Source organism: Schistocerca piceifrons, chromosome 2 (genome assembly GCF_021461385.2).
Source record: "Schistocerca piceifrons isolate TAMUIC-IGC-003096 chromosome 2, iqSchPice1.1, whole genome shotgun sequence".
Classification (NCBI taxonomy): Eukaryota; Metazoa; Arthropoda; class Insecta; order Orthoptera; family Acrididae; genus Schistocerca; species Schistocerca piceifrons.
Window position 1 is genome coordinate 871,532,726 of NC_060139.1, and position 17,486 is coordinate 871,550,211.

Genomic DNA, 17,486 nt, shown 5'->3' on the forward strand with positions numbered 1-17,486 from the left:
GTTTATCGTCCATGTTTCACTTCCGTAAATGGCTACACTGCATACAAATACTTTCAGAAAGGACTTCCTGACAGTTAGATCTATACTCGACGTTAGCAAATTTATCTTCTTCAGAAAAGTTTTTCTTGCCATTGCCAGTTCACATTTTATATCCTCCCTTCTTCGACCATCGTCAGCTATTTTGCTGCCCAAATAGAAAAACTCATTTACTACTTTAGGTGTCTCATTTCATTATATAATTCCCTCAGCAACATCATCCCCGTTTTGCTTTTATTGATGTTCATCTTGTATCCTCTTTTCAAGGCACTGTCCATTCGGTTCAACCGCTCTTCCAAGTCCTTTGGTGTGTCTGACAGAACTGCAATGTCATCAACAAATCTAAAAGTTTTTATTTCTTGTCCATAGATTTTAATTCCTCCAAATTTTTCTTTTATTTCCTACCTACACTGCTTGCTGAATATACAGATTGGATAACATCGGGGATAGGCTACAATCCTCTCTCATTCCTTTCTCAATCACTGCTTCCCTTTCTTGCCTTTCGACTCTTATAGCTGACATCTGTTTTCTGTACAAATTGTAGATAGCCTTTTGCTCCCTGTATTTTACTCCTGCTACCTTAGAATTTGAAAGACAGTACTCCGGTCAACACTGTCAAAAGCTTTCTGTAAGCCTACAAATGCTATAAACGTAGATTTCCTTTCCTTAACCTATCTTCTATGAGAAGCTGTAGGGTCAGTATTTTGAAGCTAGAACCATGAAAATTGGTATTTCGTTTCTCTTTAGAAAGGCAAAAATATGTGTTTCATCATTTCTGGAAATTCAGCCACTAAAGGGGTAAAATACTGGGTGAACTTTTTAAAAAATTAAGTCATTATCAAAGACCTACTAAAGCCTTTTTATAGCTACACATATGAAAATTGACATTTCGGTTAGATATAAAAAATACTAGTTTCACGATTTTTGAAAATTAGACACCAAAGGGGTGAAATAGAGGATGATAATTGTTAAGAAAATATTTCGTTTCAATAAAAAATTTAAAACTAATTCTATGAAAATTGGATTTCACTTCACAGTTACATATCATACATGTGTTAGGGGAAGGAATTTTCTATGAAAATATCACCACAAGAACGCAAAAAGGCATGATTAGCAAAAACCTTGGACTCTAGCTACTACAATCACATTTTTTGGTCAGAAGTACATTCGGAAAAGACCATGCTTATAATGTCTTAATTAGCGTGAAAAATTTAGAAGGTATTGCAAGAAGTGCACAACACAAAAATTCGATTAAAGAAAAGAAAAAAAAGAGTATCTGTGTGGACTACGCGGGCGAAGGAGCGGGCGTTAAGCTAATTTATCATATCCAAGAACACCGTTTCCCACAGCTTTTGCATTATCGTTGCGATGAATGCTTTCTAAATTTCTTTGACACTTTTTAGCGTCGTCACTTTCGACACTGATTTAACATGCAAAAAAGTAAATGAAATGCAAAAAAGCGTCTGAAGTCCAGTAATTTGATAAATGTGACAATTTGTGGATGCCCTTAACGATGAGCAAACCAATAAATCCTTTGATTTCATTTTTGTGTCCACCCACTTCTTCGTTGCCACAGGAGTTTCAAGGCTAGATTGAAAATTTTGTTGCTCTTGAAAGGCATACAAGTTTGTTTGTTCAACAGTATTCCGAATGATCTTTTCATTGTAATTATCTAGAAAGTACTCGTACGAACGGTTCATTTTAGAGAATGCTTTCTTTGACAATGCTCAACTACCTGTAACAGAATATATGTCTAAACAGTGAGGCAGTGTTTCACTCCAATCAATTTCAGAGACCTCATCATTATCATTCGAGACTAGAATTCTTGTCGACTCTGTGGGAGAATCTGCAGAGACTGAACTTGTTCCACGGACTGTAATATTGTCTACTACTGAGCGCAATTTTTGTTGAAAAGAAGCAGAAGAAAGTGGGTGGATGTTCAGTATATTAAGTCCCTCATCTGTTGAAACATCAACGTCGGAAACTGCCTCATCCTCAGTAAGTGAGAAGAGATACTCTAGCACGTCTTCCTCTGTGGGAAAGTAATTCTGTAATGTGAAATACCTAAACTAAGTGAATATGCCTAATAACACCTCAATAAACAGGCTTGTTGTCTGCACTAGAAGTGGGAAAGAGTGCTAGACGCATGGCCAACTTGGACAGTGTGAGTAAATATTTCCACATATTTGTAACTTATTTTTGATGTGTTAGGATGGATTAAAATTTTTCTTTCCTGCTTTAATATTAAGAACATTACATTAAGTATCAAATAAGTATCTTAGAGTTAATTACAAATGCCTCTATAGGCAGATATACAAAAAGAAATTCTAATGTACAGGTGGCAATACCATCTAAACGTGGCAATGTTGAGTACCTTGATCCATGGAGAACGTTAAAGTATGTGGGAAGGAATCTTCCCATTGCCGATGAAAGGATTAGAATGTGGGAGTGTTGGTGACGAACGGAGAACATGTGGAAGGGTATCCATGAAAAACGTGATGCGTTAAGCTACCATTTGAAACAAATCGCATTGCTGTATCTAGTATAAGTCCTTAGAAATAAAATTCTATAATAAGGGACAGACTTCATGCTCAACGTGTGTTATCAGTGCATTAAAATCTCTTTTTAGTGGACCAGCTGATAATTATTTAACTCCATATTTACACACTCAGTCTTGATCGTGCAAACTTCATTGTACCTCTCATATACAAGGAGCTTTGTGCTTCAGTGAAGCCAAGGGCTACGGCAGCGGTAGTGTAGCCACCATCAGAATCAGAGCCACACCTAGTGGTTAGTCCTGGGCGGTAAGGCCAGACAAAGTATGTCTCGTAGTGACCCTCATTCTCCGATTCCCATTCTTGTTCCAGTCCAAGCTTAAACATTCGACAGAATTCCACATCCCGATAACGCAATCCGTCTAACACAAGAAAATCACGATGTAAAATTTTCTTGGTTCTCCAAGTTAGGGGTTGGAGCTTCCGGCCTACACTCAGTCACCATGAAAAGCTCACCCACTACAAAATTTCCCGTAGCAGCCTCGGAACGAGACGGATCATGTGGTAAGCAGAAAATGGTATGGGAAAATTACCATGCATATTGGTACAGCGTGAAAGCTGTCTATTTTGGCATGCTGGACGGCTTTTTTTTTTGTATTTTTACAGTGTTTGTCACCTTTCATCGCCTGATCATGGAACCATTACTCCATAGAATGAAGAGGAATTTTGTACACGATCTCTGGCGCCAAAGACTCGGGAACGCATCCCTGCGTCGAAGTATGGAAGCTCTTGGCCAGCGTGGGTTTGAGCGTGGAAATGCCTGTGGGTCGAGACACTATCTGGTGGGAATGCATTTTTTCTTTTTTTTTTACGCATAGACGCGCTAGGGAATGCTGGGGATGATGCAACAACTATTATTCGTTTGTACAGTGTCACGTTTCAATCTATGGCGCGGATGCTTAAATAAAGCCAGAGCGCATACCTGAAACATGCATCCCTTTTATCTCGTCAACGGTTCAAGATAACGAAATCACATTTTTGATAGATGATAGTAGACAGAGGGGCAGATAATTTTGTTACATGGGTAATCCTCGTAATTCTTGTACCAACCGAGATATAGAAGCAAATAGAAAACAGCCTTTGGTCGCGTATTTTTTTCCTTTATTTTATGGCCAGTTTCGATCTACATGACCATAGTCAGATAAGTCTGTCACTTTGAAGTAGTATATGAAACATAAAAAAAAACTTTCAGCCAAGACAGGCGTCGACAAAAGACGTAAATATTCAATAAAGCTGTGGTAAACAAACACAGTTGACCCCATGGTATAGGCTCACCGTGAGCATATTTGCCTCAGTATCTTCGTTGATACAATGCCAGAGCAGTCAACAAAAATTTGGGTCCTCTGCCTAAAATCATTGCTTAACAAGAGTTCGTTTCGTTTAGATATCTTGCATTAATCACGAAATAAAAGGGGTGTGTGTTTTAGGTGATTGGCCGTATAGAAATGCCCGAGTTTCGCGGTGCTTTCTTTGGAAATTGTGAACGTTACGTATGTCAGTGAAATCAGCTTCATGTAATTATCTCAACAGGCATCAACCAGCACAGGCGGCGCAACAGATACCAAGACTTGACGTAAGTGTATTTCAGAACAATATTCTCAGTTAGATAGCATTTCGGCACTTTAGCAGACCGCTTGCAATGGGTCATCCAACGAACCATCACAAAAGTTGAGGAAGGGTGCAAGGGAATAGAAATGGTTGATATGGAAAGTGTGGGGCTGATTGAAACAAAGAAGAGGGGAAATGGCACAGAAGAAAGACACGGCTGTATTCTTGTCATCAGCTGGGTGCTTACAGTGCAGATAACAGGATGTGGATTCTTGATTGTAATTGGCAAAAAAACCTGAATGATATCAAATTATGGAGTCTAATTAGTGGGCGGGCCCGCCTGTTGCCAAGGTTGTTTCGACTACTCTGCAGAAGTTTCTCTGGGAAGCCCTTATACATCCTCCACACAGTCGTGACCTCTCCCTGTGTGGGTTACGTATACACCTTCTATCTACACTCATGCTCATAAATTAAGGATAGTGCTGATACATGGTGAAACGATGCACTGGTGGGCGGATTGCGGGTTTAAATCACCTCGGTGCATGACCATGCGATGCATCTGACCTGCGGTCGTCGCACGGTGGCCCCGACAGCAGTCCACATATGCAGAGATGTGTCGGTGCATGTCAGAGTACGGTGCAGCGAGTAAGTGTGCAGACGTTTTCAGACGTGCTAATGGTGACTGTGTGTTCAAAATGACTCAAAGAACACATATTGATGACGTTATGAGGGGTAGAACACTAGGGCGACTGGAGGCTAGTCAAACACATCAGGTCGTAGCACGGGCCCTCCGTGTGCCACAAAGTGTGATCTCACGATTATGACAACGATTCCAGCAGACAGAAAATGCGTCCAAGCGCTACAGTACGGGACGTCCACAGTGTATAACACCACAAGAAGACCAATATCTCACCATCCGTGCCCGCAGACGGCCAAGGAGTACTGCATGTAGCCTTGCTTAGGACCTTACCGCAGCCACTGGAACAGTTGTCTCCAGACACACAGTCTACAGAAGACTGAACAGACATGGTTTATTCGCCTGGAGACCTGTAAGGTGCATTCCACGGACAGCTGGTCACAGGAGAACCTGTAAAGCCTGGTGTCAAGAACATAATACATGGTCATTGGAACTGTGGTCCCAGGTTATGTTCACAGAATAGTCCAGGTATAGTCTGAACAGTGATTCTCGCCGGGTTTTCATCTGGTGTGAACCAGGAACCAGAAACCAAACCCTTAATGTCCTTGAAAGAGACCTGTATGGAGGTCGTGGTTTGATGGTGTGGGGTGGGATTATGATTGGTCCACGTCTTTGGCAGAGGAACTGTAACAGGTCAGGTGTATCAGGACGTCATTTTGAACCACTATGTCCGCCTTTTCAGGGGTGCAGTGGGTCCCACCTTCCTCCTGATGGACGATAACTCACGGCCCCACCGAGCTGCGTCCGCGGAGGAGTACCTTGAAACAGAAGATATCAGGCGAATGGAGTGGCCTGCCTATTCTCCAGACCTACACTCCATCGAGCACGTCTGGGATGCTCTCGGTCAACGTATCGCTGCACGTCTTCAAACCCCTACGACACTTCAAGAGATCCGACAGGCACTGGTGCAAGAATGGGAGGCTACACCCCAGCAGCTGCTAGGCCACCTGATCCAGGGTATGCCAACCCGTTGTGCGGCCTGTGTACGTGTGCATGGTGATCATATCCCATGTTGATGTCGGGGTACATGCGCAGGAAACTGTCTTTTGTAGCACCTGTGTTTCGAGACGGTTTTTTCAACTTACGACCAATACCGTGGACTTACAGATCTGTGTCGTGTGTGATCCCTATGTGCCTATGCTATTAGCGCCAGTTTTGTGTAGTGCCACGTTGTGTGGCACCACATTCTGCAATTATCCTTAATTTATGAGCATAAGTGTACTTCTCGGCGCAGTCATTGCTCTGACTTAGACATTTTTTGTAAAGTGGTACCAGTTTTCCAATAACCTCTTCATAGGAGGCTAATGGTCGACGCCAATTCCCTATGCTGGTCTCTAGTCCGTTGTCTGTGCCAAAATGCTGTCATGGCCAGCGGTTCGTGTGATCGAAGAGATGAAAGTCAGAGGGAGCCAGTTCCGGGCCGTTTGCAGTGTGCGACCGAGAATTGTCATGGAAGACTTGTGACAGTTAAGTTATGTGAGCTGCATGAAATTAGGTGAAATCTGTGAGAAGACACGTCACACTTGGCGGGAGATATTCTTTTCTAGGCATCTTTACGCGCTCACTTGCGCTGTGTGTGGCGTGACACGGGCATACTAGAGACGCAACGCGACACATTTGCGCAAAGCTTCACGGAATTTTTTCATTGTGGTTTTAATTTTTCAGACCGATCGAGGGTTGAAAAGAAAAGTAGTTCTCGTATCAGCTGTCTGCTCATCAGCTTAGGGGGCTTTCTTTGGTCTCAGTTCTTTGAGTGCTGGTGCAAATTTCGTTTTCATGATTGCAAGAACTATTTCATTCGGTTACATTTCTTCTGCTTCTTTGATGATTCTCCCTCTATAATACGCCTTTTTCTCTGAACAGTTGCTGAAAATATATCTTCCATCCGTTGGCTACTTCATAGACAATCAGCAATACATGTCGTTTCTTATTTCATAGCACAGATAATCAGTCCTTGTGTTGAACTAAAATTTACGAATAATTTCGTATGCTTTATCTCTCATTACACTTTAAAGGTATTTTTCTGCATTTGTACACATATCATGTCATGGTGTTCTGTAAGATCATCATCATCATGATGGACCTGCTATATTAGCAGGTCCTTTGCCTCTCCATTTTCTGCGATCCATTGCTTCCTTCTTACGGCTGCTGTATGTTGTACCGTCCATCATGTCATCCAGTATCTGGCATCTCTTCCTTCCTCGCTTCATTTTCCCTTCTATATAACCTTCTAAAACTGTTTTTATTAGTCCGTCATTCTTTCTTAATATATGCCCAACCCAATTTCTTTTTATTCTCTTTATTACATCTAGTAACTGTCATTTCTCTCCCACTCTTCTCAGTACCTCTTCATTTTTTACTCTGTCCATCCAACTTATTCTTTCCATCCTCCGCCATGTCCAGATCTCAAAAGCCTCCAGCCTCTCTCTGTCTTTCTTCCTCATAGTCCATGCTTCAGCGCCATATAGAACACTCCATACAAGACATTTTATGAGTCTCTTCCTGAATTCTCTGTCCAGACCGCTGCAGAAAATTCTCCTTTTCTTATAAAACGGCTCTTTTGCCATTGCTATCCTTGTTTCAATTTCTGTGGTGCACTTCCAGTGCTTCCAAGATACTTAAAATTTTGCACCTGTTCTAGTATTTCTCCATTCAGCATAATTTTTATTTCCTTATTTCCTCCTAGTGCCAATATTTTGTTTTATTTGTGTTAATTTTCATTCCATATTTTTTCCGTTAGTTTCAATGGTGTCCACCAAATCCTGTAATTATTTTTCCCTTGTGGCTAGAAGGACCATGTCATCAGCAAACCTCAAACACCCTATTCTTCTTCCTCCAATTTCTACGCCTTTGTCATCTAATGAGCATTGGTCAATCATATTTTCCAAGTAGAGGTTCTGTAAGATACTAAACCTTTATAGACATTCTATAGTGTTCCGTTTTCTGAATTTATTCCTTTCCCGAAAAAAGCTTATTATATTGTGTGGCATGTAGGTGTAGCCAGGGTTTGATTTCCAAGGAAGGTTTTCAACAAGCGGTCATCGTTATAAAGTAGAATTGTAAAAGAACACAAACGGTACTATATAATGTACAAAATTTAAGTGATTGTGAGTGATTTAGCTAGCAAATTATAAAATTTGTTATCAAGCGGAAATCAGTCAGTAAAATTCTTTTGTTGATGGTATCTCCATGGAGATGTGTTTCTGTATGGCAGTAAATGTTTAGAGATGGCGGTGAACATTTGCGCGTACATATCAGCTCTCCACGTCTTTTCAACGAGTGGTACGGTTTCAAACAATAACGAGTTAGTGAGTAGGGGTAGCAGCATACCGCCACGAAGAGAGGAGAAGTATGTGGAAAAGAATTTCCATCTTGCTCAGTGCTGACAACACACGCACGATTTCCTCTTCGTCTGCTATGGATGAAATAAGAAAGTAAGATCAGTGTTTTATGTCTCGTCAGCAGCTGTGGTCACTGGAGCATTACTCCGATTTTCAAATACTGGTAGTGAAGGAAACGACGTGGTCATTTCAAGGTATCATCCCGGCATTCGCCTAGAGTGAACAGCGAAGCCAAGGAAAACCCAAATCTTGATGGCAGCTCTGGGATTGAACTCGGGTCTTCCGAATGTGAGACTGAGCGAGGTGGCGCAATGGTTAGCACGCTGGACCCGCATTCGGGGGGATGACGGTTCAAACCCCCGTCCGGCCGTCTGATTTAGATTTTCCATGATTTCTGCAAATCGCTTCAGGCAAATGCCGAGATGGTTCCCCTGAAAGGGCACGGCCGACTTCCTTCCCCACCCTTCCCTAATCCTATGGGTCCGATGATCTCGCTGTTTTGCCCCCTGCCCTAAATCAGTCAACCAACCAATCAACCGAATGCGAGACAAGTGGATTAGGCACCACGCCAGCCCGCTCACTGACATGGTGGAAATGTCAGACGAAAATCATTAGGTTTCGTGAAAGCACAAACAGGAACGTTTATGTTCAAACATGGTACTTTTTAATGATGATGAATATGAAATTAAATTAAGCGTATTGTAAAAATAGTTGATCGCTTAAGTTGACAAAAACCGACTACTGCATGAAGTCTCAACTGTAGCTTGAAAAAGTTTTCTTGGCAGTTTCGCCCCCTTTTTCTGATCGATGCTAGACGATAAAGTCGGAAATCGTGGTACCGTTTGTGTTCTGCTTGAGGTCCCTGTCAACCTTACCAATCAATGAATAATTCTAAGTGATAGAACAGGATTAATTTAATTCCATCCCCGTTACTTCAAAAAATCGTCACATTTGAAGGTATGTATAATACGCCTTCACGAAATATTGTTACTTCCACGCCTTCCTCGCTACAGTAAATCAGAAAGTGCTGGTTCTTCACCTTTCGATAAGCACCTGTTTCGTAGCCATAAAACGTGCAATATCTGAGAAATGGTCAATTTGACGAAAACATTTCTAAGAGAAAAGTTGTAGAGCATTAAAATATCTTTCCAAAAAGTCAAAGAAAGCTTCGAAAAACTTAATTGGTTAATAAATATCGCCATTTATTAGTTTTATGGAAATAGCGTGGTTAATGACCGTCAATTTTTTCCTGTGTATTCAGTGGCTTTTTGCAATGTTCACTCTTGTTTTTTCTTTTGTTTATCAGTACAGTTATTCTCTTTATGTATTGCTCCGCTGACGAAAACATATGCTCTCTGCCAAGTATTTTATTAACCACCGCTGAATTTTGGCTCTGGAGGAGGCATCAGTTGTCAACTGACATTGTTTGATTACGTATGTCAGTGAAAGTCGGCACAATGTCTCAAAATTTTATTTGTGGTGGACGGGGTGGATCTGATAGTGAAGGAAAAAGGCATACAAAAATATATTGAGGGATTAAGAGAAGAAAGGAGGTAAACATGTTATTACAGTGAACTACAGCGGTGTTGTTCATGAAAAGTGCAGGAAACTTTATTAAAAGCATTGTTGTGCTAGAACGGGTACAGTGGAAAATGAGTCCCACATTTATTGACCGTCAGTTCAAAAATTTTATCTTAAAAGAAACAGTTTGTAAGATGGCAAGAACTATGCCCCTTACATGAAGTCATTAAAGTGAACAGTAGGGCTGAACAAAATGACTGATAAGGCACAATGCATCTTGTAGAGGGTATAGTACGGACGTATTGGAATAAATAATGTTGGGTGATGGTTTTAAAGTAATTCACACAACATGAAAACTTTGTGGAAATGAGTCGATTTACTGGACGCTAGTTTACCCCTGGGAAGCATTTAGAGTTGACCGTGGCCGGCTGGGGAACGGCAAAGGCAAGCGACAATAGGCAGCTTATGGCGGCTCAAGCTCTGAGAAAGCGGTAACGCGGCGCAGCCTCCAGCCGCCTTAAGATGAGTGACAGTGAGTGGGTGGTTGACCCCGACTCCATGCTGGTGTACTGGGAAACAGACAGAGAACTTGTACACCTGTTGATAAATGTCCGTCGTCCCATTTTCTGTGAAACATGCGAGAAAGCTGCGCAAAGCTACGGTGGAGCGATCAACAGAGGTCAAAATATGCGTGTTCGTGACTATAGCAACTTCACGCTGAATTCACGGTCCACAGAGTCTGAAGAAAATCAGGTGAAGAGCGACAGAATGAAATACGCCGGCCTCCGATGGGAACGTAGGACCAAGGAATTTGAAGTACTCTCCTGGGAGTCAGAATTCCGGAAAACTTGGTGTTTGTGCAGATGATAACCTTGATGGGTGGCCTGGGAGGAGCAAAATAGAAGTTGAGAGGAAGGGAAATTTTGTGGGAATTTGTTCACTTCCCAGAGCAGGCATTGGTCGGTGCTGGGAAGCGACGCATAATTAACACGACTTGCGCTGCAATTGGCATAAGTGATTTTGCTGGAGGGGAAACCGAGGTGAAGAGCCGACTGTGAGAAGTCTCCGTAGCAGTCTCCTGTTCCAACTTGCCTAGAGTGCAGACGTGGCGTTCTTGACTCAGCTTGCCAGAGAAAGAGTGAGCATCTCTGCAGTTTAGGACTTAGCAAAGGGAACGATTGAGCTTGGAGGTAGGAAGTTTCGGTTCAGCTATGTACTGAGCAAGATAGCTAGGAGTGAATAGACGACCACAGCCTTGCAGCACCACGAGGTCCGCCGACGTCCACACAACAACGCCGCTCCGCCACGCTGAATTCGGTGATATTGCGCCCGCTCCGGCCACTGATTAATTTGTTGGATCATGTCGGCAAAGTTTCCACAAGGGTTTCATGGGCCATGTATTATAGAATTCTTCTCGCATTTCGCATTACGCCTGGGTCAGTCGATAGGAATTACTTTTGATTTATCGCACTTTACTCCACGCAAACGCAATTTATTACCACTGCCTGTTAGGAGAGTCATGTAATGTGATGATTGAAGGTCGTGAGTTAATATAAATCTGTGCTAATCGACTGCATCTGTTTTCAATCAAGTAGTTGAAATCCCAAGTCACTTTCTTAATTAATTTAATGTTCAACATTTGCATCTGGTTAAATGTAAGCATAGGCTTCCGCGGCCGTTAACGTAAGGCCCTGATGAAGGCTAGCTGCAACGCTGGCCGAAACGTTGCCGCATTTTAAATTATGACGATGCGGTCTGATACCCTGAAGAATTTTATTGAAGATTTGCATCTGGTGTTCAATAGCTGAATATAACATCAATGTCCACCCCTTTTTAGTTAAAAGGGATCAATTCTGAATCAATTAATGTCTGCCACCGCAGTTCAATCAGGAGTCACAGGGCCTTATTACTTTCTTTGCGTTATCCGACATTGCGGCAGTTTTGCACTCTCTGTTGATCTGTTAGTCAATTACGTGGGGTGAACACACGCCAAAACCAGCTAAGTGATGGGTGTGGTGTTACAAGTTTTTTTTGTGGTAAAGACGTATCACGGAATTACACGGGAAACTAAGTGCAGAAACCGATATTGTTTCATGTTGGTTGTGACGTTACCAAGACATTTTCAAAATGTATAATGGGAATGGTGACAAAATGGAATAATTACTGGTGAACTCAAGTAAAATTTCGAGTAGGGCACAATGATGATGTTCTTGTTACTGAAGGTAGGTACCATGGTAACTGAGCGAAATGTCTTTCAAATCTGATGTTGCAATTCACAGTAGCACTGAATGACCAAATTATGATGAGGTATCTGGAAGGGTGAATTTCATTGAAGGGCATTTGAAAGCAAATGGAGATGATGACATTTCACACCCTGAAACACTCTGAAGAACTATAATGAGTGAAACTTCCTGGCAGATCAAAACTGTGTGCCGGACCGAGACTCGAACTCGGGACCTTTGCCTGCTCTACCATCTAAGCTACCCAAGCACAACTCATGCCCCGTCCTCACAGCTTTACTTCTGCCAGTACCTCGTCTCCTACCTTCCAAACTTCACAGAAGCTCTTCTGCGGACCTTCCAGAACTAGTGCTCCTGGAAGAAAGGATATTCCGGAGACATGGCTTAGCCGAGGCCTGGGGGATGTTTCCAGAATGAGATTTTCACTCTGCAGCGGAGTGTGTGCTGATATGAAACTTCCTGGCAGATTTAAACTGTGTGCTGGACCGAGACTCGAACTCGGGACCTTTGCCTTTTGCGGGCAAGTGCTCTACCATCTGAGCTACCCAAGCACCAAGGCAAAGGTCCCGAGTGCGAGTCTCGGTCTGGCCACAGTTTTAATCTGCCAGGAAGCGTCATATCAGGGCACACTCCGCTGCAGAGTGAAAATCTCATTCTGGAAACTATGATGAGTATTTAACAAAGGCCGAGACGAAACCAAAACGGCTGTTCTACAAGTGCAATGAAGATTTGTAATTCGTTGGAAAAATAAAGCAGTACAAGAAAACCATGATAAGCTTTCGAAATACAAACTATTCCATCTTATCTGATACATGGTAAGAGGCCAGAAGCAAAGACCAACAAAGAGGAACGTATCTCAATTGATGAAACTGGTACTGTAATCCTGGAGGACATATAAGATCACAAGTTTATGGAGACATATCCCCCTTCAGACATTTTCTTAGATAAAGTTGTAAATGACATACAGGACACTGAAATTACTTCTTAGAACGATTATTTGTCCGAAAAAGAAGGGAGGCCGTTCAAATCTAAAGACTACCATCAACTAACTGCCTTTCACCTTCTGTTGTTTCACTTGTAAGAACGAGATTCTTCGTTACTAATACACAAGTAGGTATAGAGAAAATATTCGACCAACGGACTGGCCTCCCCATTCTTCCGATTTAAATCTCATAGAGCACGTGTAGCATGCACTGGGGAGACGTATTACAGCAAGTTCACATGCACCAACGACAATCTAGCTGTTTTCAGCCGCGCTGGTGGAAGTATGGAACGCCTAACTACAAGAACTCTCTACCAACCTTGTGGCCAGTATGTAAGCATGTTGCGCATGCCATCTGTGGAGTTCACTCACCTATTAAACCACTTATTACACGATGCGCCTAACCCGAACACCTATGCACCAGCGCCCCTAACGTGCATACCTGTAACTACTGACTGGTTCACTTCCCACCTATTACACCATCCACGCGGGAGATACCTAGCGCGCATGCGTAGCAGCAGACGATACGCGCTAAAAGAAAATAGAACACTCTGATGTCTTGTAAAGTCGTTCGTTGTACCGCGCGCAACTCAAGTGCGACTGTATGATATACTGGAACATCATACATTCAAATTATTTCTGTGAGCTCAAGGTTCCTATTAATAAGAAAATTCTCTTTTCTGACATGCCGAAATAAACGAGAGATGCAATCAAAACAAACATGAACTTTCGTAAGCTAAGACATTACGATACAAATCGAAAACCACCGTGTGGCGTTATATGCATAGTACTCAGAAAGAAACGATTGCCGACGTATCGTATTACGATACAGCGAGTCACATGTACACCTTTATTCGCTGTATGCCTGAATTAAGACGGTTAAGGCCTCTTTGCTCCATTTCATTTCTAGAATACGAAGCTATCAACAGAAAAAATCCTTTCGCAAACAGCTAGTATAAAAGAGTCTACTACAAAATAAAGTCTCTTTTCTGAATTTATGAAATCTGCTTACTGAAAAAAAAAAAAAATGCGGAAGATCCCCAACGCGAAAAATCCCCAACACGAAAATCTGAAATTATCCATTAGCCGCCTAACAATAACCAAACAACAAGCAGAAAGCACTGTGGTACACCCTTCTGCGCATTCGCGAGTTATCGCTGCCTACTGCTCATGCGCGGATTGACGGCAGTTTAGAACTGCTCTCTATTCTGGAGCGCAGATAATGTGTCTGCTAATTTTCATAGTTTCACCCGTTCTACCGCTAGATAGCCGTCGCGCTAGACCAGTAAAGTTCGCGGCGGATCGTCGTGTAATACCCGCTTAAGAACCATGTCCCGCCTTTTTTACTGTCCAGTGAATCGCGAAGGCTTATTTGTCTTTGAATAAACGTGTCTTGTCTGTTTGTCTCATTGGGCACGTCTTCAGTTGCCGTCTGTACTGTACGTTAGTAGTTCTTCCTATGTATGGTTCAAGTTTCATTCAGCTATGTTACTTGGCAGTGACTCATCAGCCGGAAGCCACTTTCGCCCTTAAGTTTTGCACGCCAGTGGATTATCTTGATGCATGCCATTTCTACTAAGTTGATAAATGGCGCGATATTTACTTACCAGGTACATTTTTCGCCATTTTCACAGACTTCTTGAAAACCCACTTTGATGTTATACAACTCTTCTCTTATACAATTTTGCTTCAAACTGGTGAATTCTCAGATATTGCTTGTGTCATGTTAAGGTACGGGAAAAAAAGGAAAACAGGTAGATTATCGTATTGTTCGTACTAGCCGTTCCACTCTCCTACATAACATCACTTATAATGAACATTTAAAAAATACTAAGCACAATAATTACAACAGTTTCCAGAGTTTCCAGGAAGTGCGATAACATTGGTAGTTCTAAGCTGCTGCCGTGTGATCAAATGTCCTCTCACTGCACCAAGCCTCAGCAGCTGTGACAATTAGGGTAGTCCTTATGCATGAGAGCTCTATCTGAAAATTGCAGGACTCCAGATAAACCACATTCCACAATCCAATGAGACTCACAAGGGAATGGTCCAATAAGACCTGTCGAAACCTACCCCGATAGTTTTTACACAGGAAGAATACAAGGAAGGGAATGCACTGTCGAAATTTTAGTTGCTAAGAGGCACTGCAAGTATTTTGTAGAAAATGTTGAAGTTACACATTTTTGCCGCGCGAAGAATAGCTTATAACAGTGGTTTGTACAGCCCTGCCCGCCTAGCGCGCGACTCGACGAATCACTCACGCAGCGGTGCGTAGCGGAATTATCCGGAGTTCACAAACACCAGTTTTAAGCACCTAAGTCCTAAAGTCTGGTTTACAGTGGAGAGAATGGACGCGAACACGTGCGAATGAGCATTTGCAGAAAATTCACTATCATTCTCTTGTATCTGGGTAGAATCGTTTCTACTAGAGGGAACTGAAGAGAACGCTAGGTAGCGAACATTGCCTATGAGTGCTGTGTTATTTGTTTTTGAAGCTAAAGCCTAGTTTACATGACAACACTAGGTTGCAGGCAACTGCGCTACCGGTCACTGCGCGTGCGCGCAACTCGTTGGTGAAACTAAACACTTTCGGCGTGTTCAAATTGGGTGACACTAGTTGCATGAGTTTTGAGGTTACGTCTAGTTTACACGACGACATTGGGTTGCGCCACCCGGTTCGTGGAATGAGTTGCACGCAAATGGTTTCATATTTGACTGTTGTTGTTGTTGTTGTTGTGGTCTTCAGTCCTGAGACTGGTTTGATGCAGCTGTCCATGCTACTCTATCCTGTGCAAGCTTCTTCATCTCCCAGTACTTACTGCAACCCACATCCTTCTGAATCTGCTTCGTGTATTCATCTCTTGGTCTCCCTCTACGATTTTTACCCTCCACACTGCCCTCCAATGCTAAATTTGTGATCCCTTGATGCCTCAGAACATGTCCTACTAACCGGTCTCTTCTTTTTCTCAAGGTGTGCCACATACTCCCCTTCTCCCCAATTCTATTCAATACCTCCTCATTAGTTATATGATATACCCATCTAATGTCCGCCCCGGTAGCTGAGTGGTCAGTGGCCAGTATTCTGTGTCTTCGCCGGGAAGTGGTGAGAGCGGCCAGGATTACGTGTGTCGTCACCGACAGTCGACAGTGACTAGTGCAATCATCACACAGACAATGCAGTCCGAATCGTATACGGCCCCTGAACAGCTCGTAGCGGACACCGTGAACACGTTGCTGAGGAATGGAGCTTCTTCTAAACCGCTGTCGCCTCCGGTTGTATCCAGCTCAGATGGCAGCCACAAGTACCTGTGGAGTACGCTAGACCCACACGCATGGTTTAAGCCAGACAGACTTCATCCAAAAGTTGTGGAGCTCATCTACTGGAGGGACCCAAAGAAGTCTGGCATTGTATTTGGAAGTGTGCTGGGAATTTTGCTGTCTCTGACTTACGTCTCACTCATCAGTGTGATTGCTTATCTCTCACTTGCAATTCTGACTGGAACAATTAGTTTCCGTGTTTACAAGACTGTGCTGCAGGCAGTTCAGAAAACCACTTCAGATGGACATCCATTCAAGGACATACTGGAACTGGATCTGACCCTGCCGCAAGAGAAAGTACGTGAGATGACTGACTTAGCTGTTGCCCATCTGAATGCAGCAGCCTGTGAACTGAGGCGGCTGTTCCTGGTAGAGGACCTTGTAGACTCAATTAAGTTTGGAGTTCTACTGTGGTGCCTGACATATGTTGGGGCGTGGTTTAATGGCATGACTCTAATCATCATAGCTTTTGTAGCCTTGTTCACCTTGCCAAAGGTTTATGAAACAAACAAAGTGCAGATTGATCAGAACATTGATTTAGTGAGGAGCAAAATAGCAGAGATCTCATCAAAGATTAAAGCAACCATCCGTGTTGGTGGGAAGAAACCAGAAGAAAAGAAAGAATAAATACTTACTTTTTCAGAGGAAATTATTTAAAAGTGAACTGCAAAAACAGCAATGAAATTGGAACAAAACAACCACTTTCTTCTGTGCAGTCATCATATATATTCCATGTGTATGAATGTCATCATCACACAGTAATAAACCTTGACCAACTAAAAAAAAAAAAAAAAAAAAAAAAAAAAAAAAAAAAAAAAAAAAAAAAAAAAAGTGGTCAGCGTGACAGACTGTCAATCCTAAGGGCCCGGGTTCGATTCCCGGCTGGGTCGGAGATTTTATCCGCTCAGGGACTGGGTGTTGTGTTGTCCTAATCATCATCATTTCATCCCCATCGACGCGCAGGTCGCCGAAGTGGCGTCAAATCGAAAGACCTGCACCAGGCGAACGGTCTATCCGACGGGAGGCCCTAGCCACACGACATTTCCATTTATACCCATCTAATCTTCAGAATTCTTCTGTAGCATCACATTTCGAAGGCTTCTATTCTCTTCTTGTCCAAACTAGTTATCGTCCATGTTTCATTTCCATACATGGCTACACTCCATACAAATACTTTCAGAAACAACCTCCTGACACTTAAATCTATACTCGATGAAACAAATTTCTCTTCTTTAGAAACGCTTTCCT

General features: G+C 42.6%; 1 protein-coding gene across 1 annotated transcript; it reads left to right on the forward strand.

Annotated features, from left to right (window-relative positions):
• The first annotated feature begins 15,992 nt into the window (after nucleotides 1-15,992).
• LOC124776968 (reticulon-1-A-like) lies at nucleotides 15,993-17,019 on the forward strand. Its single transcript, XM_047252208.1, has 2 exons — nucleotides 15,993-16,248; nucleotides 16,285-17,019. The coding sequence occupies exons 1-2, from the start codon at nucleotides 16,095-16,097 to the stop codon at nucleotides 16,863-16,865; spliced, it is 735 nt and encodes a 244-aa protein (XP_047108164.1). The 5' UTR covers nucleotides 15,993-16,094; the 3' UTR covers nucleotides 16,866-17,019.
• Nucleotides 17,020-17,486: the final 467 nt, after the last annotated feature.

Coding starts and splice junctions, on each gene's coding strand:
- LOC124776968 (XM_047252208.1), top strand. CDS start 16,095: ATGCAGTCCGAATCGTATACGGCCCCTGAACAGCTCGTAGCGGACACC. Junction 16,249..16,284: donor GTGGAGTACGCTAGACCCAC/ACGCATGGTTTA, acceptor TTCATCCAAAAG/TTGTGGAGCTCATCTACTGG.